We start from the raw sequence: 25204 nt of genomic DNA, 5'->3' as shown, positions 1-25204 counted from the left end.
CAGGTTGTTAAAGGTGAACCTGTTTGTATGGCAGCTGATGTGTGGTCCTTCCATTCCAAGGTGTCCTTATTTGGAAATTTTGCAGAAAACTTGGTTTCTTCTGTTATTTATGCATACCTCATTTTGTTTATTAATAAAAATAAATGAAAACAAAACTCTCATAAATTTGGAGGTTATGCATTAAAAACTGAACCCAGCTCTCAGAAAACTAAGCTGAAAATACAACCCAGTTTGTGTCTCCTCAAAGCATCAGCTAACAGACAGCGTCCCACTCTAACTTCCACCTTGTTGCCACAAAAAACATCACACATAGTTTCTCATATCTAGTAATAATCCACTTATAATCCATTGCCCCCTTTATGGTTTTTTAAATCTTTCCAAGTTTTTTTATGCACTTTCTTCCTCAGATTTATATGTTGATGAATAGAACTTAAGAATAGGAATAGCACAAGTGACTGAAGAATTTGAAGGAAAGGAAAATTGTCAATATATGTTTTATCTTTTCACCCACATGGTGAGTTTCTTTGTGATGCTTTTAGGACTTATCTATGTAAGTAATGGAGTGATGCAGATACATAAATAGAAACTGCATATTCACAAAAGCCACAAGCAAATATAACTGAATTTTGGGGTTTGAATGTGTTTACAATGCGTTGTGTGCATGATCTGGCTCCAGTTGCCAAGATGTCACCTGTACCTAGAATCTTGTGCACCTTTTAACCCCCTTCCTTCTTCAGGTGCTCCAGGTGATTCCAAACCAATTCATCACAGGACCAGGCAGCTCTCAACCACCTCTAGCAGGCTTGAGTCTGATGGATTTCCAGACCACAGTCTTGCCAGTGTTGTGTGCTGTGCCCAGTGCTGGAATTGGAAAGGACAACTTCAGAGTGATTTTCTGGTGACTTTTTTAGGTCTATTCATTGCAAGCCATGGAGTTTCTCAGCTGCTTTATAACAGTAAATTTTTGTTCTGCTGCTTTTACCTTTTCCTCAGCCACAACAGCCTGTTCTGCTCTGTCCACTTTGCAGGCCCATTTTAGGTTATTTGTATAACAGTAATACTTTGTAGGTCAGGACTCTATCAATTTTAGGGATTATAAATCAGAACAAAGATAGAAATAAAGAGAAAAGGAATCAAAGGGAATTGTCCAAAATGAGAGGCAGTAAAAGGAGCAAACCTTTTCTCCACATCTATAATTGACTGCAGAACAAAGTCAGACTAGTTTTGGTAACCACAGGGTGTAACAATCAGCCTTGAGGTTAAACCTATTTTTCTGAGGACAGCAGGACAATCTACCTGAGTGTCACATTTGTAATAATGAAATTTTAGAGGAGTGATTAAAGACTAAAAGAGCATTGGAATGTTGGTATTGGATTCCCAGCCAGGCTGAAGGCCAGAACTGCAGGCGCAAAAAGATTTCCACTACATTGCAACAGAGCATTTTAGAAAGGGCAACACTTTCCCTAATAGGCTGCTCACCTATTGGGTGTTTCTCAGCATCCTAATGCTCTTGCCACTTTGACAAAGACCTAATATAAAAAACTTACTTCTTGACTAATAATTTCAGTAAAGTGTTTTTTTTTTTTAAAGTGTTTTTTTTTTCATATTTTAGTTCAATATTAGCAGTTTGCTTGAATTGGTTCTTAACCTCTCGGTTTCTACCTCATTGTCTGGAGTCCATGTTAGGCTTCTGTTTTCCTAAATTTGGAAGTGTAATTGCATTTCCAAAACTCTTCCTGCCTCACAATGAGGCCAAACTGCCCCCTTCTCCCACATAGGCTCTTGCCCCCTGACTCCTCTTAACAGCTAAACCTTTGCTTCCAGTTTCCATCAGAGCTGCTGAGGGAAGCTGGCTAAGAAAAAGGAAACTGCAGACACTAGAGCCAAACTAGAGAGTGCAGACTTGGAGCAGATCCTATCAACATAGCTTGTTACAGGCAGCAGACAGGTATAACTTTTCACAGGCAGTCACATACACAGAGCACAGCAAAGCAGGTTGCTTACCCATGCTACAAAACCAGTCATTGGAAAGGAGATTAGAGCCAAAAGGGCTCAGAAGGATGTTTACACCTATCCACAGCCATTCTTGGTCGTTCCAGACGGAATTTTAGGATATGAATAGATTCTCAAATGGCTTGCAGAGGATGGGCTACAGACAGACTGTGGAAACTGGGTACATGTGGTTTTGAGGTAGCAGGGAATGGAGAAAGACATGACAGCTCTAGCTGGGAGTTTATATCTCTCTTCTCCACAGCTTTACAGGAAACTAACTGCAGAGGGTCCAGGTGAATAGAAATTACAAGTTAAATTAGAACCTAGGTGATGAACAAATTTAAGTTAAGCTGTATTAGAAATTTTGTATTACATGACTTATTGATTGCAATAAATTTTCTGCTATGAGAGTCATAATATAGGATGTTTATTCTTCTGAGAATAAAAACCTTCAGTTGCAACTATGACTTAGTGCAACCATTATTCTGCCATGGATCCCTGAAAGAATCTGTTCATCCCCTCCTCCGTGTTGTAGAACAGCTTTGTCCACTTCAGCCTCTTGGGGGCTTCATCAGCACAAGCTTCCCACCTTCCACAATCAGGTCTTTGGTGCCTAGCTTCAGTCCACGGTGCCAAATCTCTACAAGTGGTGAATCCCTGATATTTCACTAGCTAGGACATATAGTCTACACGTTAGAAGATGCACCAAAGGCAAAGGGAACCCCTTGCTTACACCTGGGCATGTGCCATGAGGGCCTGCTACCTGCACTGGACCCATTTGTGTTATTCAGAACCTCCCCCCCGCCAACAATTAAATCCTTCTCTCCAGATAAAGTTTAAACATTCAAGCTCTGATGTGTTTCAGTCTTAACAGCTGATGGGTGAAATCTGTGGAGGAGGTAGGCATCTGAACAGACATGAACAGTAGTAACTGTATTTTTAAGGCAAATGATCTGATCCTAATGCACTAAACTTAGAATTATTACCACAGCTTACCAGGGGTTTAAATATCAGGGGCTGTTTATGTCCCATATTTCTCCCTTCCAGCTGCTGAATTTTCCTGAAGCTGGCAGGCCTGCAAAGCATTCACAGAGATGTAGTAGCTGTTCAGGAAGGGGCAGAGACGTGAGCCAACTGCTTGCACTCAACAAATGGAAATCCTAAATGATTTCCATCATGAACAATGCAGTTTCATGCAGAGTTAAATACAGGTTGGTTTGAAAAACAAGGTTAGCTGCTTATAACCTAGGCCTGACAGAGAAGGCTTCTGTTAGCCTGCACCACGAATGATTTCATACCATTTTGATCTCTCTTGCCATGGACATTAACTCTGAGGAAGACACCTTCACACGCTGCGGGGAACAGGGAATCTGCTTGTTTCCACGTGTTTCTCCGATTTTTTGGCTGTATGTCCCTGTACACCGTTTGAGGGAGAGGCCCCGTAGAGCACCGCACCGCCCTGTGTCCCTCCATGGATCCGCTGTCCCTTCCCCACACCCTTTCCCTGGTGCCCGCACAGCGGGAGCCTTGGCAGAGTCTTTGTGTCGCGCTGTCGCTCGCCTGTCCCTGTCGCCTGTCCCTGGCAGCGCTGCGCACGCTCTGCCACAAGGCGCGACCCCGCTGCTGCAAGCCCGGTGCGACCCTTCGGTGGCAGCCCCGGTGATAGCCCCGGTGGCAGCCCCGCCATGCCGCACCCCCCTGCCCTCCCCTCCCGCAGCTGCGGGCACTGCCCGTGGCCCCGACCCGCGCTGCCCGCCCGCTCCCGGCGCTCCGCGGCCTCCCCGCCCACCGCCTTCTCCCCTCCCAGACGGGCACGGCCGAGGCGAAGCGGCGGGCGGGCGGCTGCCTCCGCCTCCCTCCCTTCTCCTCAGATGCCCTTTGCAGGGTTATTATTACAGTTCGTGGCTGCGCTCCGCCTGCCCCCCCGCCGCCCGCCCCTCCGCGCTGCGCAGCGTGCTGGCCGCGCTCCCCGCCCGGCCGGGCTGGCCGCCGCCCAGGGGTGCGGGATCCCCGCGGCCCGGAGCCAGCGCGCCCCGCTCCCCGCAGCATCGCCCCGCACATCGCCCCGCAGCATCGCCCCGCTCCATCGCCCCGCTCCCCGCAGCCGCGCTGCCCCGGCGGGCTCGGCCGTCGGCGGGGCGGGCGCTGTCCTGGGGCTCCCAGACAGCGGGGGGAACGCGGGGCTGCGGATTATTGCAGACTAAGCAGTCTGGCGCTGCAGCATCGTGCGGGGGGGAGGCGGGCGGGCAGGGGGAGTGCGTGTGCCTGTGCTTATGCTTGTGCCTGTGTGTGTGTGTGTGTGTGTGTGTGTGTGTGTGTGTGTGTGTAAGTAAAGGGGGGATGGAGCTGGCAGCTGGCCCGCTACCATCAGAATTAGCTCATTGTTCAATATAACCAGCGCTGGCAAGCAAAACCCAGCCCGAGAGAGGGAACGGGCGGGGGGGGGGGGGGGGGGGCGGGGGGGAGAGAGAGAGAGAGAGACTTTCCCCCAGCCACCCCCACCCCTTTTTTCTTTTTTTTTTCTCCGAGGCTGCACTTTGGAAGAGGTGCAGTCATTCTTACCCACACCCCCTACCCTCTCTCTCCACTCCCCCAACTATAAATTCCGTTCTGTAGCATGCTGCCCTTTTGTAATCCACATTTGTGTTTCAGATCATGTAGAAAGGACAGAAAGTGAGCAGGGAGCGGGGGCTTTTGGCTGTAAGTATATACAATTCCAATCCACAGAATTTAATTTTTTTAGTTAATCCCCTTTCTCTCTCTCTCCCTCCCTTTTCCCCCTTTCTGCTTTCTTCTCTCTGTGTTTCTCTGTTTCTTTTCATTTCTTTTTGATTTCTTTCTGTCCTTAGCTGGACTTTGCTGCAGCTTGGCTTTCCCCTCTCGGTGCACATTTCCAAACAGGCTTTTTAAAGGAAAATGAGAAAACGTGCAGTATGTGTCTAACTCTTTGTCTTTGTGCTTTAAGGCTGGATTTCTAGGCTGAGGATTTTTCTGCACACATGCAAGGGGAGATGAGAAGTGATTTTCTAAAATTTTTTCCTTTTTCTGGGTTTTGCACTACGCAAACACCAAAATATATTTTTGAACCTAATGCACTTGGCTTTGTTAGCATGCGTGCAAGGCTCTAGGACAGGTTTATCATCTCCTTTCTTCTCCCTTGTAAAACGAATCTCCCTCTTCTCCGCCCTGACACTGGATTCCTCTCAGGCTGCTGGGGTTTATTTTTAGAAAACAGTCATTCTTGCAACAGCCTTCTGCATTTTTGCATGTGCAGCAGTTAAATTTTGGGTGGTTCTTTTGAGAAAAAAAAAAGGCAACAAAACAACAAAGCCAAAACAAACCATGTTTTGCTGTACATGTACATGCTACTTTTTCTTTTTTCAAACATTTCTGTGTATATTTATGGATATATGAATTTGCAGTTTTAAATCCAATATGTATGTGTGTGTTTGTGTAAACATATGACTCATACCTAATTATATTTCATACATACATGCTATAGGTAAGAAATGTGTAATCGATAGAAGAGAACTTTTAATTTTTGTTTCTATAAAGAAAGCTGATAAAGGAGATATGCTACAAATTCAGTCCATTAAGACCGTGATAATTTAAGGTAAATGAGGTAGGACCTACTCTTCTTTTTTTTCTCTCCCTGTTTAAAATAGGGGGTGTGTGTGGAATAGAGAGAGGGAGAAAACTGGAGGTTATGTAATGCAGTACCATTTCCAAAAATACCTACTCTCTGGGCTGTTACATTGTGTTATACTTGTTCCTTGATTGCAAAAACCCACACTTAGTAGTATGCCTGGGAACAATGGACCACAAATTACAGTAAACATACACTGACAGGTTTTTGTCCTCTTGACTGATTTTTACCTGTGTTAACCATTATGTATGGGACTCTTCAGAAATATACCCAGTGCTAAGAATAGCAAAGGGTTCTGCAAATCCAGGTACCAGGGATTCCTTTGTCCTATATTTAAGCCTACAGACCACTGAAGTGCAGAGATGCATGATATATAGCATATGTGTGGTTAGAATCATTTGCATGACTTTAATCTTAACCACTGAAGCTTATACTTGGTTCACCCACTTTTAACTATTGCGACTGTTGGAATTACTTTTTTTTTTCATTTTTAATTTTTTTTAAATTGTTTTCAGATTGTTCTACTTGTGCTACTTGAGAGAAACTGCAATCCCAAGACTTAACAGAACCTAAAAATGGTAAGAATTAGTTGCTTTAGCAGAGTATCAATAATTTTTTGTGTCATTACAAACCTTATTTCCCTCTTCCCAATACTCATTTATAAATAGGACCTTTATACGACAGTTTTTGAGGCTAGGGGGACTTGCCATACAGTAACTGATGTACTCTGAAAAGCTCCTTATTTTGGATCTTTTATTTTCTTGCATTTTTTGAATAAAAATCTGAAATCCGTCTCTGTGCAGTAAGGCTTATTTAATTGAAGCAAGAAATATTTAAGTTACTGTGAAAAATACACATCATAACACATGTAGCAATACATGCAGACAAAACAATATCCAGTAATGCCAACACTGACACCTTTCTCCCAAAAAGAAGAAATAGGTCATTGCACTTTGTAAGTGAAAAAGATTTAATGTTAGTCTATCAGGGAAGTAAATAAGGTGCAACCTAAATTTTCTTATGGGGTTAACCTTCTGAAAACACCACCATTCTTTGTGACACAGATCTGTTCTAGAAAAAATGTTTAGGCCTCAAACCTGACTGAACTTACAGGCACTTGTTTGGAATGTGTTTAATGAACAACAACCTCTTTCCTTCAGTGCTAATTGTGTTTCTCTTTTTATTGATTAAAGAACATTTTTTATATTCTGAGATACCACTGCTGACAAACTCCTGATTTTAAGGATATGCATGTAAAAATGGTATTCTCTGAGAAGGACTGTCTCAGACTCAGGAGGACAAAGGTAACTGTATTTTTTCAGAAAACATGCTCAAAGTAGGCAGATTTTGGTCAGCCAGTTTTTCATCCTATAGCATTCTTAGTTGAGGATGCAGCTATCTCAGAATCATATCTAAATACATGTACTGGCAAAAAAGTCATACATTTTGGATGCTACAGGATAAAATCATGATAATGATGTTAATGTTAATTAGTATTGAGCAATGCTTTAAGTAGCATTGCATAGGATGTACATTAGCACAGAATATTTTTCCCCAGTGCAAGGTTCTGAGGGACATGCTCTTATGAAGACTGGGCTAATTGCATTAATATTATCCCTGTCTGGTTCTTTGGGGTTGTTTTGATATGGGGGAGGAGTGATGATCAAAGAATTATTAAAATAAGCAAATACGTACTCTGTTAAAAAGTCTTTGTTTTTGTTTTTGGCTCCTTGTTTTACATCATTCCTATCTGCAAAAATAAACTTGCAAATTTCTGGAGTTTTAGTCTATTCTGGAACCTACTTTCATCAAAGTGCTTTGCTCATCTGTGTATAAGTGAATAGATGGGGGTGGGGAATTAAAAGGGAAATGATTCACTTAAACTGTGAATAGAAATCATGCTAAAATACATGTTGTTCACACAACTGTGGAATATTGGATAAGGCAACTGTTTTCCTACCAACACCAAGGTGACAATCAGCCCACATTTTAGATGTTATGCAGGCTGCTCTGTGCAATGTGTGCCTATTATGGAACAAAAGATTATTTTAAGTTTAGTTAGGCATAAAATAGCCACTGATTTCTACCAGCAGATGGTTCTATAAATCTAGCAAGGTTCCTGTAGTAGTCAGTTTTATAGAGCCAATCTCTGGGCCAGAACATAAAAAACAACTTAAAGCTATCCAAATGCAAAAAATAAAATGTTGTACCCACCTGTCTAGTCCCATTGTTTGCTTTGCAGTGTGACATAAATACAAACCTCATTTAGTTGTTTTTAAAAGTTCCCCTTCTTTTTTGTGATAAAAATTAAAATGTACTATTAGGTTTTACCCCAGCTTGCAAGGATGTTTAAGATGTGATACTTGGCAGAATCTCTTCTCCTACCATCACCCTTTCCCCTTCTGTTTTTCACTTCTGGCACACTAACACCGAATGTAATTCTACGTCAGACCAGTGACACACTTTCCTTGCAGTAGTGGACACACTTGTCTTTGGCATATTTCTTCTTGTATTAACTGCAAGTATTTCTCTAACCATTCTAATTTACAGGAAATACTCTTCTTTGCATGTCAACACTTTCTACACACTGAAATACATGACGATGAAAGTGCTTACTTTGTTTTAATATCACAGTATATGCAAAGGCTCTATCCTGCTCTCTCTGGTCAGTTAAAATTTAGCTATTGTGTTTCAGTAGACTCAGATAGATGTTAAAAAATGGGGGAAAATAGCCTTCTTATTCCTTTGCCAGTCTGAAAGTTCATTAATTATTTAGCCAAGATTAAAGTAAGATTTGAAATGACTAGAATAAACTTGTTCAGTGAGAACAAATGAGTTCTTGGTTTAACTTCACTGTCTTGCCCTCTTAGTTTCTTAATTTTCTTTTCTCATCAAATGTTTCCTAAACATTTTAAACAGTAAAAGCAAGTTATTTAACACATTAGTTTTCAATGCTGCTTCTCCTTTTTCTGGACTTGAAATTAGAATTACCTGATTAATTAATCATTCTTTCTTGCACCTGTTTTATAATAGCCTCAATTTTAAGAGGAACAGAAAAGCAGAAGAGTGCACTTTCTATTATTCTTATAATTTTAACTCATTGACATTTTAAGCCATTTTACAGAAGAACATTTGCCATTTGAAGATCTGTCCTTACTTCTGCATAATGCATTTCCTTTACGTGTCTACCTGAAGGAGGAAAGAACCTTTTATATATATGTACAATGTATAAAATCCTGAGGTCACTTAAGTGGTCTTTTAATTTGAAATGCTAGAACTTCTATATACTATGTTTGTGGCAAGTGCTGAGTGTTATGAAATATAAACTAAAATTTTACTTAATATTAACTAAAATTTTGGCTAACAAGGGGAAAAAAACTGTTCTAACTAAAAAAGAATTTTAAAAAAGGAATTTGTTTTAAATTTTTTTCTGCCACTTTCAATCACTGAAAGTGATCTAATAATTTAAATAAAAAACATGTTAGAAGAGTGGGAGCAAGGAAGTCCTAATTCCAGTTTTCTGTGATCTCAAAGAAGGCTCCTACCAAAACCAGGAAAGGGTTGGGTTTTGTGTTGTTTTTGTTATGGTAAATATTAGCTTTTAAATAGAGAAATCAGATCATCATTTTAGACAATTGGAGAAGTAGTCTGTTTATTTGCTTTCAAAGCACTCAGGTGTGTCCTTTTCTCCTTCTTGTGGATTTTAAGTTAAGTTCTGGGAGCTCACAGTGATGGTGCTTAAAGAATTTAAACTAACAATGCTAATAAATGTGTATATCAGTAAACAGATCCTTAAGAATTTAATTTTGACTTTTCTGAAAGTAAACAGAAGATAATGTAGAGCCAATCATTAATTTTCTCCTGACTTACCACAATGAGATGGCTTTCTTGTCAGCATTTCTTACTGGTGGGGAGTCTCTGGGCTGGCTGTTGTACAGTATAGCTGTGTCATCGCAGAGCAAAGAGGCTCTGGAAGTAGGTCACTTGGGCTGAATGCTTCCTGTCCTGCATCCTTGCCTGAACTGCATCACTTCTGTGGTTATTCTGTCATGTTTTGTCATTTTCATTCCCTGCATTTTATAGTCTTACTTGGAGGAAAAGAGAGATAGGGGATGATGACCTTTAGGGGTGAGAACAATTTGGAGAAAAGCCCTTCTTTTTTAAGTCAGAGGGAAAGAAAAGACAGCCTGCATTTGGTTGAAGAGAAAAGAATCACCATCCTATCTAGTTTCTTTTTTGTGTTTTCTTTTTTCCTTCTAGTTTGTAGAGAAGTTTATAATATCATTTACATTAGGTGAAGATATTTCTGAAAAAAATTTTGTGTTTAAAATTTCATACCAGTTTAACCATTACTAACCTTTTTGCAGGGAGTTACATGCAGGTGTCTTTACACATTCTGTAATTTTCTGTGCCCCTGGGCTGGAACAGCTTTTCATAATTTTAGAATTATTTGTGGAGAATAGAGTCTAGAATTGGTCTGGCAGAGGCAGGCATTATTTGGAAGCTTTTATATGCTCTGAGGAAAATTAAAAAAAAAAGAAAAAAAAAAAAAAAAGCAAGGGAATAAAATGAGACATTATGCCCAGCCTATTATTAGATGCACATTGGACAAAAGCAGCTCTTGGTCTGGCATGAGAAAACTCATACCTGGTTGATTATTACCAAGCCTGGTACTGGAACTGGAATTGGAGTCTCCTTTATGGTAAGTCAGAGGTACACGGAACCTGCAGGACTGTCAGACCCCCTTCTGTTCATGTATAGCATGGCCAGAATTTGGTGAAGAGAAGTAATTCTGAGGGATGAAAGCTAAATAGTTTTGGCCATCTGAACACGTATATTGTGCTTTTTTATTATGCTTCTATAATGCACATGCTATACATTGTGTATAGTTTGCACAGTGCTACTTGATTGCTGAAAACTTGGGGAGAATTAATGCTTTTCCAGCTTTCAGAGTTTATAAGCAGAAATTCAAACCAGTTTCTGCAATACTTCTGTCAAGCCACCTGTTCAGCTGAGCAAAAAACAAACCTTTACTTGATCATGGGTAGAAAAGCAGAGTTTTTAAAAAAAGTAATTTTTGCACAAAGCTATAGATACTGTGGATATTTCAGTGGTAGAGCTCATATGCACATGAAAAGACAAAAGCTTTTTATATACTTATTTCTACTCAGTCAGAAACATGCTCTGGATGCTAAAATTTTGCTACTCTGCCCCAGCGCACTTTATCTGAACCAAACTGTGTTGGCACATGGAATGGGAGGTTTATATAATACTAAGTCCAGGAAAAGTCTTTACTGATTTTTTCTCAAAGGCTGAAATTTTGGAAAATCAGAAATAAGAATATACATCTAGTAACACTACAGATATAACATTGGTTTTTTAAGGCTTGGTATCTAATGCCATCACTAACAATACTTTTACTTTTTTTCTGACTTTGCTGTACTGCTGCTTCATAACTAAATTCTGATCCTTGTATATGCTGAAGAGATGGGGAAAGGAGAACACTTAATAGTTCTAGAACAACTTTATAAACATAATTGAGCTGACATCATTGACAGGGACAGGATATTTTAATAAAAATAGTTTTATCTATTTTTATTTTGGTTTTATCTCAAATATTTATTCACCTCATTAAACCATATTAATTGAGGGCACAATCTTCAAAGGTGAAAAAAATATTATTTCCAAATATTTAATGTAGAATGATGGTATGAATCACTGTTTGAATGTTACATGCAATTCTGTTTGGACTTCTGGTCTGGCAAATTTATAGTAGTGGTACTGAATGAATCCTTGTGTACCTGTTTCTGGGAGGATTCCTGATGTTTCCTTCTGTAAATACTGCATTAAAATAAACAAACAAACAAGTAAAAACAACCCACCCTCAGAACAAATAGGATTTTCTTATCCTGCAGGAAGAAGTGTCTCTGGAATAATTTTGTAAACAGTAACCTGATTATCTCTACTGGCTTGGCATACTTAGGTGGGAGCAAGTTAAAAAAAGTTCTAAGAAATCTGTGCGTCCTCGCTGGAGGTGGTAAAAGCCTTGGCTTAATATACACATTATCAGAAAGAACCCCTGGCCTCTTCCAGCACTGATGTTTAGAAAGCACACATTGACACCTCATAGCTACCTTAGAAAGGTCAGGTTAGAGAGGAACAAACCTTCTTCTTTGCTTTAAAATGACTATGTGATAAATCCCCGTCACAAAAGAGTATGAGTTTACACAGCTCCTTAGATGAGTCCCAGAACCCACAGATTTTTTATTACCTTTAGCTCCAGAACATCCATGGTACATTTGTGCTTTTGTGTCTGGAGTAGCACATAGCTGCATTACTATTTGCCCAGTAGAGGCTGGTAATAGGGAGGCTTCAGGTAAATGGACCACAGTGCTTTCAAGCACTTGTTAACAATCAGATGCCCTCATTACATCTCTTTTAATGAGGTAAGCGAGGACTGGCTCTACAAGATGGCTCTCTCTCCTATTTCCAAGAGTATGGCTGGGACTTTTTAACCTGCAAAATGCTTGGGCAAGGGGCTGGCACCTCCTGAGGGGAAAGAAGGGCTCTGCACTTGGGGAGCTGCATCTCTGGTTGGATTTCTGCTCATCTTTTTGGTATGTGGGAGAAAAGCTGTTGTAGTCCAAAGCAGTCGCTTGAGCCTTCGGTAAGTTACAGTATTCAGGCTATTATTTAGAAAACATATAGGAAATTTTAAGAAATAAACACTTATTTTGGGAGACTGCTTGGTGTATACACTTTGTGTACCCCAAGAGTGGACGGCCAGGTCTGGGAGGGCACACAGGAGAGGTATTATTCTGGTCTATCTCTGTTCCTATTCTTAACAATTCACTACAGGCCACTGTTCTTGCTGGATTTTCCCTTAAGATCAAAACTTGATAAAATGAGTACATTGGACTAAATAGATTCTTTGGTCAGCCTCTGACCATGCTTCATTTCTTCCTCCTCTGTAGCTCAAGTGTTTTGTCCATGTTATGTATGAAACTACTGAAAAAGTACTCTGCATCCTTTGGTTCAGAATTTTTGCCAATTTTTGTTGTGTATCCACCTCAGTTTGTAACAAAAGACTTGCTCGTGCATCTTGTTCTGCAGTTACCATTAGATGTAGGTGCAAATAGTTACTAATTAAACTCTACCTTATTGCACTTGAAGAGCAAATTACATACTCCTCTGGAATTAACTGAGAACTAGAGTATTATTTCAATTCTCAGCCTTGTTATTGGTTTTTTTCTGTGTGTTGCATGTTAAGTAAAACAAAAAAAATACTGTGGTATAGAGGCAAACAAATATGTGGGGTTGTACTGGGTTCTGAGTTAGGTTTTCTGGATGGCTGATTTGCTTATTTTGATTTCTCTGATGTTTTGCAGTTTTGGAGAACATAGAAATTTACTGGAGGAACAAAGTAATTTGCAACCATTTTATTACTTGATGGAACTTTCCACATAATATGCATTTGTTTTTTATTTTTTCTGAAACAAATGTATTCTTTCTCTTTCAAGGAGTGCAATACTCTGGTAATAGTTTACTCTTAGTAAAATTCATTAATTCAGTAAGACGTTGGAGGAGCATTTATGACTGTGTTCACTTATTACTTATTACTGCTTAATTTTTTTTCTCGTAGTCTTTGTATGCATGGTAAATATTAACAATGATTTGCAATTTTTTTTTTTGTATTAACGAAGTAAAAAAGCAGCATGACACTTGTAGCACACAAGTAGGATTGATCCTTACTGGTGCAGAAAAGTGAAAATTTATCCCTAAAAATTGTATCACATTCAGGTGGTGTGGAGTGGATTCCTCCCTAGGGAAAGTTGGAAAGTGTTTTCTAGAACTAACCTCATTCAATCACCTCTGTTAGAATATAGCTAAAGTTTCTGTAGAGGGGTTTTTACTGGATAAAGAAGTGTGCAGAGGTCTTATTTTTAAATACACATATAAAACATGCAGCCTATATATGGATGAGGACAGGAATGAGTCCCTTGAAGAAGCTGATGCAGATAAGCCAGGATAGGAGACTGCCTAGGAGGAGATGCTTCAGTGTAACCTCAAGAATAGATGCTTTAAGAACAACAAAGGAAACAATAGATGACAAGGGGTTTATAGGAGAACCTTTTCAAGGTCACTTCCCTATGCTGTGTAGGGAAGGAGCAAATGACATCCTATTCTGTGAAATCTACAGAAATTGCAGAAGAAATGCAAAAGGACTACAAAAATCATCAAATACCTAATAAATAAACTTTGTAATTCATTTGCAGTGTGGAGAGGGGGATGCAAGGAAAAGCATACTTGTCTCATTTAGGCCTTTTCATCTCTATGTAGTTGTGAGTTTGAGTCATCAGATGGGGAGGAATAAAAAGCAGCAGTAATATCTTCCCCAAGAAAAGGCAAAGACATCAAAAGATGCTGATGCAGAGAAGTCAAAGGCAAATTCAGGTGTACAGCTGTCTTGCCACATTCTGTTGATATACTGCCAAGTATTAATTATCATTGCAATGGCAGATAAAGTCTCACAAAGGTGTGCCACTTGGAGCAATCCCAGCTGCAGAATCATGATGTAACTCTTCATCTCAAACCATTTATCTAACCTTTACTTTTTGGAACTAACCCAAATGAAATAAATGTAAATTATTGGTTTTCCCCACTGCTTTTTTTTTTCTTTTGATGTTCATGGCACTGATGTGAAAACCAGGGATGACAAAAAATCTGCTGCCCTGACAGGATACTGAAATCATGAAGTCAGGTTATTTGGGATGACTGTTGCTGCACCTCAGGCAGAGGCTCAGACTCGTGATGCAGTGACACTCAAAAATGCAAACAAGTTCACAAAATTGTTAAGCCTCACATCTGCTAAATCACACATTCACAGCATTTTTAAATTATTAAGCTAAGGTAATGAAGTTGCACTTTAACTTGGGCAAGTTTGTTTCTGCTGTTTCTGTAGGAAAGTCTTCCTCAGTGAGCCTGTTACAGAATCAAGCTATCATAACAGCAGCCTCCCATTTCATCATGAGTACAGCTTCTTAAACATAACAAAAGCTCATCAAAACTTCAAGGACTCACTGAAATAAGGAGTAATGATGAGTACTCTTGATGTAGCTTTGTCCTAGCCCTCTCCACAAGATCTAGAAAATAAAAGCTGTGACTGATAGAATACTTCTGTCCAACTAAACTCTCAAAAAGCAGCAACCATTCAGCTGACAGTTGCTGTATTTATTAAATCTTGTATGCTAGGTTAGGAACACAGCAGATATTTGTATTTTGTACTTTCATAATGTTCCCCTCATAGTCTTAAAAATAAATTGCTGAGGATGGGAGCATTAGTTTATCCCTTGCACTGAGGCAAAGGCTTTGATCCTAGCACAAGCTTTCCCTCCAGTTTGGTTTAAAAAGAATTAGTGAGGTTTTCATTCACAAAATTATTTATTTAGTGCTTGAGCAGTGGTGCAGTAAGATTGGTTATGCATTTGGATTGTGATTGTTGGATGTTGGTTAGAAAGAAAATGTTTTACTGCAGTGGGAGGCATTTGGGGGAATTAAATAGTACATGGTAGGATGTGCTGTGAAACGTACATCTACAGCTCAAACTAGCTGGCAACTAAGAAATTTTAAAGAAATGTGGGTACAGAAATGAGAAGCAGTGCTCCTTTTTGCTTATACAGCCCACTCTTAGGAGGAGGGTGGCCTCTCTTCCTTTCTCTGTTCTGGATTAGGCACAGAGGGGACTCAGTCCTCACAGCTGCGGACTGCTGCAGAGAGAACATGCATACCTCTTTCTTTCCTTCTTTTTCCTACACACCTCTTATCATTCTACTCCCATATTCCTCAGCATGTGGCCATCTGTGTCTGCTCTTACACTGCTAATCCATATAGTAAATATTTTTCTTTTTTTTTTTCCTTTTCCTAGGCAGAATTATTGGACATGGTCACCTTTTATTTGGAATTAGGATCTACAGCACTTGTCATCATTTCCTTTTTGTTTTCAGTTCCCCCTGCTTCAAAAATGGTTTATAAGACAAAGAGGTTACCTGAAGCTTCTTGGAAAGGTGGTTACTGATTTCCTCAGATCAGTTGTTCTTCAATAAACTTTTAGTTAAGAAATCAAGAGTGCAGTTGAATACCACTCTACATCCTGAATAAGACTTGATTGCAAGAATTCAGTTGTGGTTCACACGGAAAAAAGGAAAAAAAGGAAAAAAAAACTTAGAAAAAATAATTACAAGGGTTTTCTCAATTGTTTCTTAACTATAAAAACTTCGGCAATGCTTAACAGGAGTATACTCATTTTAGTAAGTTTAGCATGCCATAAATCTGGGGGTTTTTTGCTGTTGATGGATTTATGTGAATGTTTGAAAGATGCTCTTAGTGAATAGGAATGAAGAGTGGGTACCAAATCAATTTTAGCATTTTGATGTGACTATTAGAGTATGTTAAGTTCAGCTCTGTTCAAATTATTTTATGTATCTGTTTTAAGGCTTGGCAAAAGACTGTACTCCCCTACCACTGTTCTTTAAGAAAGCATAGCTTAAAATGGAAAAAAATCCAGGAATTAGAATTTTGAAATATCAGTAAAACAGAGCAAGAGCAAAAGAGTTTCTCAGTCTGTTGGCCAAAGGACTAAAGTAGACTCTGCTGGTTTTTAATCCTCCTGGTTTGAAAAAACCCAAGTTGAAACAACCCAAAAAACTATCAGTACTTCCACTATCAGTGGAATCTGAGAGATCTGGTAAACAGACTAGGCATTTATTTGCCTCCATTTTTGCTCTCTGTAATATTAAAATGCATTATTTGTGTCTTTTCAGGAGACTGGAGGCTACAAAATTGAACAAATAGACAACCCATAATTTCCAGTTTTCAAGCTGGCCTCAATGTTTAAGGCAGAATTGCATGTTGTTGTGTCTCAGGTAGCTCTTCCCACATCTGATGGTTCATGGATGAAGCTTCCTGGCTTAACTGTCTGGCTAATGAGGATCAAACAGTGAGGCTATCAGTGTGAGTCAGCATTATGCAGACTTGCAGAAACTGTACTTTTCAATCCACCCTAAAGCTCAGTAATTCTGTTCTGAGTCCTGATACTTTGGTTATTTAAGCCAAGCCTGCACTTGCATAGCAGTCGCACAGGAAGTACTAAGAAATGAAAATTTGGTGTGTTTCAATGGAAGCATTTATTTAGAAGTGTTTGCTTCATGCTAACAGCTGGAATGTTGTAACCCTTACATCCTACTCTGTAATGGAGCATTGCTTTCCTCTCTCATAGCTCATCGTGCAACATTTATATCAGTAATTTGAGCTGCTGTAACTGAATTAATGTTCTGTGTGTTTTTCTAATACCCTAGTTATCAGTATATTTGAACTTCTAAGTACCTTCTGCATTTATAAAGCACAGCAAGATGTCATGATTTGTTTTATATCTTTTTTCCTTTTTCTCCTTCTGGTGAATTACAGTAAATCTAAATTGGACTTCTCTACACCAGCATCTTTTTTTCCATTCCAGAATCTTCCTCCACTTGGCCAGATTCCAAGCCATGATTCTCCAGCCTTTCAGCATTGCTCCCAAGGCAGATACCTAAAGTCCTTTGTCCATTCAGGGCTCTGGTACACTCATAGCAGAACAGTAACTTCATGTGAAATAGGTCCATGTGATTATTATCTGCCAATATGGGGCACAGTATTTGTTTTTGAAGAAGAAAAAAGGACATTATTGATTTTTTTTAACAGATAATTACTATGAAAGACCATTTGGGGATTATGTGGGGTATTCTGCAAGTGGTGGTAGGTTTTGGGGTTTGTTTTTTAAACCCTGGAGCATAGTTGTGAGCTCATCTTACACTTTACATCTTTTCCCTCCTGCCTCATTCCCAAAATCCACCCACAAATTGCAATTTCTCCAAGTTTTTATGAATTTAATTTGAGGAATCCTTTCTTTTTCATCTAACTTTTGGTGCTTATTTTATTCCTATTAGGTTGTTATAGGGATAACACAGCCCATAGTCTAACCTAAATACATCTCAGACTCCATGGAAAATATACAAGTTTGTATTCATGATAATGACTAAGTCAGCATTCTAATGCTTATGTTATCCTCCCATATACATTTTGTATACTTTGCTGGTGTGAACAGCATGTCCTGTGGTAGAGCTAAACTCCTACTGCTGTTTCCCACCACAGAAAGTATGACTACACAATAAAATCAAGACATAATTGCAGAATGAATAACAAGTGATTATAAATAGCGACAGAAAAGCTCAGAGGTTACTTGGTATCTTTCATACAAGTGTTCAAATATTCAGAGTGAGCATTAACTGAATTCACAGAGTGCCCTGTGCCACACATTGGTTATTTTATGTCAAACACACCCAGAGAGCTGAACTGACTTGTCTGAGACCTCAGATATGAAAAAAATCTGTTGCTTTAATCCGTAGAAAGTACTGTTTGTACTGCAGAAAAGCACAGGAGAATGTACAAAGCAGGCACTGCCTTGAGCTCTGTGTTTTAAATTTCTCACCTATGTGTTTTTCTCCTCTGCATTATAGAAGAGTTCAGTATTTTCTATTGGGAAGAGGATTTAAATACTCTTCCAATATTTTCTCCAGGATAGAACTAGTCCAATTGTGACAGCTAATAGTCAACATGCACCTCCCCAGAAATGAAAACTTTTCTCATGTTTCAATATATGCACAGGAGCAAGAGAATGGGTAAAACTGGCCCAGCACTTAACTGACTATGAAGGTTTTGATTTCCAAAGTGCAAACAAGTCTGAGTGGTGTAATTTATAGTGGCTAGCTCAAAACACTGACAGTTTGACATGCTGGCATCATGCAGAAAGAGTTCAATTCACCCAACTCCAAGAGCCCAGGAGAAAGACCCAGCAAGAAAATAAATTTAAGAATTTCAGCATTGTATGTAACTTGTACCTGAAAACTTTGGTGTTTTTGAGACCTAGATGAAGAGATATTCTGATCTTCATCTTGAGCCTGAGAGGCATCATCTTGATATTTATTCACTTTAACCTCTACTGTAGTCAGTGCCCAGCTTTGGATCTTGCCCATTTAACATTGAAAATTTTTCCTGTGGACATTGTAGGACAGCACCTTAACTGTTGAATCCTGCTGCCAGCTACTTTATTGTATGTGTTTTATAATGTGTTGGAATTTCTTTAATGTGGAAAATGCAGGGAGCTAACACGGAATTCTAATTGTTTCAATGATCTTACAAAGTTATGCATTCTAGTTCACCAGTCATTGTGAAAGGATATCAAAGGTGTGGTGCTCTTGTCACCTACAGTCATCAGCAAAGATAATGAACTTCATTAAGCAGCCCTTTGCCAGTGACCTGTGGCAAAAGGGAATGGACAGGTTTTCTTACAATATCCTCAGCAAGTTCATTAGTACAGCCATCCTCTATAAAGAATTTATTAAAGATATTTTAAAAAATACATTCTATACTCTTTTAATTATTTTTTAAAGTATCTGTTGAATGCAAGCAAACATAAAACAATATAGTTGGAATGCTCTAGATGTTGTCATGATACAAAATATATGTACTAAACATTAAACACCCTGGGCCAAGCTCTACTGACATTAGACTTGTTTTAGTGATGTGGTCTGTCACTGCATTTAATGAATCTCTCTTTGTTAGTAAGATCTTATATATATTTATGTCACTACAGGTTTATCAGCCAGGTTCAATGATTTGGATGAGCCAGAAGATCTTTCCAACCAGCTGTGGGGATGGGGGATTTCCAAAGGTAAAGTTATTTATGTAATTTTTTTCATATAAGAAATAGTTTGCTAAGATGAAAGTTTTTGGGAAAAAAAGAATTAAAATTGAAAGTTAAATGGATTTTATTTTACAACCACTTCAAGAAAGTAGCCAGCACTCCTGATTTCATCACGAGTCTCATGTTGCTCTGTTTTTCTTAAAGCCTTGGCTCCTTGTACCATGCAGTTAACTGAAGAGCTCAGTTTTCATTTTATAATTATGTTTTTAGCCTTCAGGCTTGCAGAAAACATGGACTCTTGTTGGCTGCACACCAGAAGGAAAACATACTAATTTTCAAAGGTTCATATTTCTTAAGCCTGTCTCTTGATTTTACAAGGTTGACATCTGAGTTTTGAATGCTTAATTTTGGCAATGCTTTCCTAGCAATGCAGATGAAAAAGTCAATGATAATGCAGCAGGAGGAACCAGGTGGTTGCTTATCTTTTATTAAGTATCTTGCTTGTGGGTTACCTGGCTTGAGTAACAAGCATACAAAGCCTGAAAATTTTCATCTGAGTTTGACAAGAAGTCCCACATAGAAAGGCAGAAAATGTGGCTCATCAGACAGCATTAATAAGATTTTATTTTGTTACCATTACTGGTTTAAAAATGTGAAACTGGACATGAAATTTCAGTAGTGAAAGATAAAGATTATGCAGAACCATAGGATGTACGTGTTTTATTTTCATATTCCCTTTCAGTTACTGGCTTAAGCAGGTAAGTAAAGAAGAGAACACATGGAAAATTGTTTTGATTAAGTTTCAGTTAATAACTAGGCTTCTGCTGCTCATTGTTAACAAAACTCTGCTATCGTTCCATATGGATAACACTATATTTTCCTCTACTCTTTTTCCTCTACAAGTGAACTTCTAAAGTTTATAGGTGGGGTATTTGCAGCCTCATGTGCCAGCCTGCCAGTCTTTAAACTAGCATTAATGGCAGTACTGTGATTCTTAGCATTCACAGCATTCCAAAAGTTCAGCTGAAAAGGCTGATACCAGTGCCAGAGCCTGATTAATGTGCTCTGTAGGGTCAATCTTACATCAAGTGAATTTGCTAATTTTATGAATCAGCTTTGTGTTAACTAGATGATTTTTATTCAAAATGTTAAGTTAGAAGCTTTCAGTAAGTTGTCATTCATCATTAAACAAAGTTTCTCCTAAAGCACAAGAATGAAACTGTGCACTATGTGCAGCATAGCAACAATGCTGCATTATATTGGATTTATGAATAGCTGTGGGTTTATGCTGTACCTAGTTTAAAATAAAATGTTCTCAGAAAGGATAATGGTTTCTCAACTAGCCCAAACATATTATAAATCTTTTTTCCTTTTAAAGTTACTGGATTCCTGCTTTTAAAATACAATTTTTTTCCTAGCCTTTATGTAATTCTTCAGAAGATATTTGGCATGTGCTAGTACAACAACCAGTTTTTAGAATTAGCTCCAAATTTTATTTCACAATTGATATTCAAAGGCAATTTCAATATTAATTGCACATAATCCAGCTTCCAGCAGAGAATCATCTTTAACAGAAACTGTGCATCTTTCGAAATTTTTTCATTTGTGCTATAAAATTAATTAGGATAAATTGGTGAAAAAAACTGCAGAAAGTTTTCAGTCCTCTAGATGAGCACTTTTATCTACTCAATGCTAAATAGCTTGAACTTCTGAAAATATAAATTAAAATACATAGATTTTTTATAACTATTATTTGAGATAAAAGTGGGGTTTTTTTTTGTTTTTGTTTTTTTAAATTTTATTTTCATGCAACAAACAAACATAAAAGGCTTCAGTTCTTAATGACAGTTTATTTCCAGACGTAGAAGGGTCACATGGGACTTTATATCTCATGATTGTATGGCAGGATTTCAGGACTGAGATTGTTTTCACAGCTGAAAAGGAACTGCCCAACACAATGCTTTTGGAAATTTGCCCAGACCTTTGGTCTGTGTGGTGTGCCTGTTTGCATGTGTAAGTTTCCAGTTTTCCCTTTGTATCCTGTAGTGATACACAAGTAGCAAATTTAGTAAAACAAAAATAAGTAAAAATATTATCATGAGGATGGAATTTTCTAGAGTACTTTGAGGAAACATGTTTTTGCAGTCACTAAAATTTAAATGTTATTTTCTCATTTTGAAATTCTTGCAGAATACCCATATTGGCTCTAGCAAATATACCTTACAACTCCTTACCCTTCTGCATTTGTACTGACCAAATTCTGCTCCTTTCCTCCATTTCTTGATGCCCCAAAGGAACAGGTCACCAGCTATCTCCAGGAAGGGATTTTGCTCTGTGCTCAGCCAGAAAACTGCTCCTGTGTGCAGCGCAGAACTCCACGGGGAGTTCATCTACCTAAAACCAGAAGTTATCCTGTACACTGTGATAAAGAGAGAGGGAGAGCCATGGGATGGCTTCATTCCCAGCCCAAGTAAATGTAGCAAGTATGAACATCCCAGTGAAAATTCTGGGTTTGAAGAAAGGAAAATTGCTGAAAATTGCACTTTATTGATGACTGGGAAACTGCCATGTGTTTAATTCCTAATTCAGAAATTCACATCAGAAAAAAAATTAACTTGGAAAAGATAACTTTAATTTCTTAACCAAAGAGAGATATTGAGCTTATGTGACAAATACATCCTAAACAATACGAGCAACAAAACACCTTTACAATTCTTACCACTTAAACACAAAACCCACAGATTTTCTTTTTCCCTATCTTAAGATAAATAAATTATTTTTGTTTCAGATCCCATAGTGACATTTAATCAGTGAAGTACTTTAGGCATGTTCTTAGCCTTTAGGCTTCATTCTGAGGCTTAAAATGAAACATATATTTAAATGCTGTCTAAAAACTTTGCTGAATAGGCTCTATTAAAATGTGTGGTTGACAAAGATCTGAGGCAGCTGGCTCATTTGGCACACCACTTCCTTACCTGCTCAGAACAAGAAAACACTGCAGTGTTTTTAGTGTGCTCTTTCTGGTGGATTCATATAGGGAAGTGACTTAGTAGTGTATGTTGGTTGCTTAATTAGTAGTTTTCTAAAAATGAGAGGTCTACCTGGAAAAAGTTCTCATAATATTAAGATGATATTTCATAAATAAAATGTACTTTTGTGTTGGATCTTCTGCATTTTTTGCTGCTAGGACACATTCGTTCATGCCCACATGAAATGTTTTTATCAGATGCTGCAAGAACTTCCTGGTTTTCAAACAACCCTTTGTTCTCTGTGGCATCAGGTGCTTCAGTCATGTTTAGTAGCTGATCTAAAGCTAGGAAACTATGGAAACTTTAGGATGAGAGAAGGGAGCACCCCACCAAACAAAGCACAGCTAATATGACTTTTTCCTCTCCACAGGGAAATCTCCCCATCTCGAAGGAAGTGAATCGCAAGAAAAGTGAGGTGGAGGGGCTGTGCCTGGCTCCAGCAAGTGGCTATGGACAACATTTCACCAAAATCAATTACCTCTACTCTTTTTAAACATAATTTCTCCATTCGTATTACATATGATGTATGGGTTTGATGAGGTCATGGTGTCATATATTGGAAATTGTTTCTGTGTAAATCATCAAGTGTAAGAAGAAACTATGGGACTCTGAGCCTTGCTTTAGAGAATAACAGTGGACAAACGTGTACCATAAAAACTAGTTTTTAACATTCTAACTCAACCGAAAGCTCTCAGAATTTCACACTGTGAATCCATGTTTACAAACATTACAGGTGGGCCCTCAGGCCTGGTTCTACCACAGCAATGTCTTTCACTACTCAAACTCCACAGCTCACACACAACCGGTAAACCACTCTCTCCATTTCCACCAACCCAAACTGCTTCTTGCAGAGGCTGAGAGTCCCTCTTTTTTTTCATTTAGATGTAACAAGCCTAGTAGTTTATTTTCATCGATTGTCTGTATATCTATATTTTATCCATGTACTCTTTTGATGTATAGAAGTAGTATGAAACTCATGGTTTCCTTGTGGTAAGTGATCGTGATGCTGCCACGGGATTTGAGACACTGATGAATGGTGCTATTTTGGACTTTAAATATGCTCCTTGGCAAGGTAGCTCTGATGGAGTTATTTTTTATTTCCATGTTCTGAGAGGGTGTTGGTACTTTGTTTTTCTGAATGTTGTTCTTTAGACTGGACTGACTTGTTTACTTGTGTCTTCAGTGTGGCTTTCTTATTCAGTGCTGTAGGTGAGTAACTACTTATAGTGTACAAGTGAGGAACTGATTCCCTATCAGTGTCCACTCACAAACATGCAGTTATAGTGGGAGCAATCACAAAACTGTAATTTTCGTAAAATCTCCCTTCTGACTCCTAACCACCTTATGGAGAAAGATGAGCAATAATTTTCCACCAACTTCTCAAAATCTCTTGATTTTTGTCTTTTTTTCTTACAAGCCTTTTTTAAAGAAGGGACAAGTTTTAATGTCCTCTTCAAATCCATAAACTAGGGGATATAGTAAGAAAAATACAGCAAATTTCTGGGAAGAGAAGTCCTAAAGGGGAAAGAGTACATTTCCACAGTACTGTCAACATGTGGAATTTACATTTTTGTTCTTGCTCCCAAACTACTATAAATACAAAATAACACAAACCACAAAACTAAGCAGTATCATCTACTCATGGAGTGTTGTTGTGTTAGACACAGTCTGAAAGCCCACCTTAATTTTTTATATGATTCTGTCTTTTAGCTATTCCTTTTACAGGGCAGCCCTTGTTCTGAACTGTCTTAGCTTCTGACTGTTAAATACCAATGCATGCACTGCACTTCTAGATTTCTTTCCTTTCCTTGCCTTCTGTATCCCTTTCCTTGTACACTCACTTTATTTTCCAATAGAATAGATATATCTGCTGTGCTGTATATAGAGCAAGAAGTAATATTCAGCAGTTGTGGCATTTATGTATAGTTGCAGTTGTGTACTGCTGAAAATGCAGGCTTTTGTAACAATGTGATCTTTAATAATGCAAGTACCCAATGTATTTTAGCTATTTTAGTAGGATTTGTTCAATAAATATGCAAGCTCTAAGGGTAGCTGTGATGTGTCTCTTTCCTTATTACAATAAGGGCAGGGTTCCCGTTACCAATTGTTTTCACCTGTTCTTTTCCTGAATCCTGAGGTTTGTTTCAATAATATCTGGTGAAGTAAAAGGTAATTCCTTTTGCTGCTTGCAAAACAATAGCTATCAAGATAACTTAAATGCCAGACCTGGATCTGGGAAATGATAGCTTGCTGGACAATGGCAGTGGCTTCCCACACCGCTGAGTGGCTGGGTCAGATGTGACACTCAATGCCATTTTTAGTAGCCCCAGGAGGACACTCTGGGGCTGTGCATGGCAAATACAATATGTTTCATTTTCTACTTCTGGTAAACTGAATTAAAATATTATTTCCCCTGTGTGGCAATTTGGTTTAAAATAGTGTTGATACAGTCCTCTCTTAAACACAGTTCTTATTTTTTTTTATTGGTGGAAAAGTAACACACGCATTGCTAAGATTTAGAGCATATATTGGTTTCATAATAGTATAGACGTAGTAGAGACAAAGATTATACAATAGACACTGTGATTAATAGAAGCTTGCAGAATAAGCAAAGATGGCATACACTTCTGCATCTGCAATAGTGGCTGTGGTATACACGTAGTATCAGATTCATAAGGCTTAAAAAAAAGAAAAAAAAGTTATAGTTATTAGGCATTAAAAAAGAAAAAAATCATATGGCCATTTTAAAGAATGCCCCTCAGATTGAATACATGTATTTTCACATTTGGGATGAAGTAT

General features: G+C 38.5%; 1 protein-coding gene across 1 annotated transcript; it reads left to right on the top strand.

The window, feature by feature from the left end:
• The first annotated feature begins 4511 nt into the window (after nt 1-4511).
• NREP (neuronal regeneration related protein) lies at nt 4512-24456 on the top strand. Its single transcript, XM_066569088.1, has 4 exons — nt 4512-4692; nt 6154-6216; nt 19326-19403; nt 22776-24456. Exons 2-4 carry the CDS (start codon nt 6214-6216, stop codon nt 22896-22898), a joined length of 204 nt encoding a protein of 67 aa, XP_066425185.1. The 5' UTR covers nt 4512-4692; nt 6154-6213; the 3' UTR covers nt 22899-24456.
• Nucleotides 24457-25204: the final 748 nt, after the last annotated feature.

This window comes from Molothrus aeneus, chromosome Z, assembly GCF_037042795.1.
Source record: "Molothrus aeneus isolate 106 chromosome Z, BPBGC_Maene_1.0, whole genome shotgun sequence".
Lineage (NCBI taxonomy): Eukaryota > Metazoa > Chordata > Aves > Passeriformes > Icteridae > Molothrus > Molothrus aeneus.
This window is presented reverse-complemented; position numbering and strand designations above follow the sequence as displayed.

Excerpts from the sequence above, each read along its gene's own strand:
- NREP (XM_066569088.1), top strand. Across the intron at positions 19,404-22,775 it reads GGGATGGGGGATTTCCAAAG|GGAAATCTCCCCATCTCGAA; the intron begins GTAAAGTTATTT and ends TCCTCTCCACAG.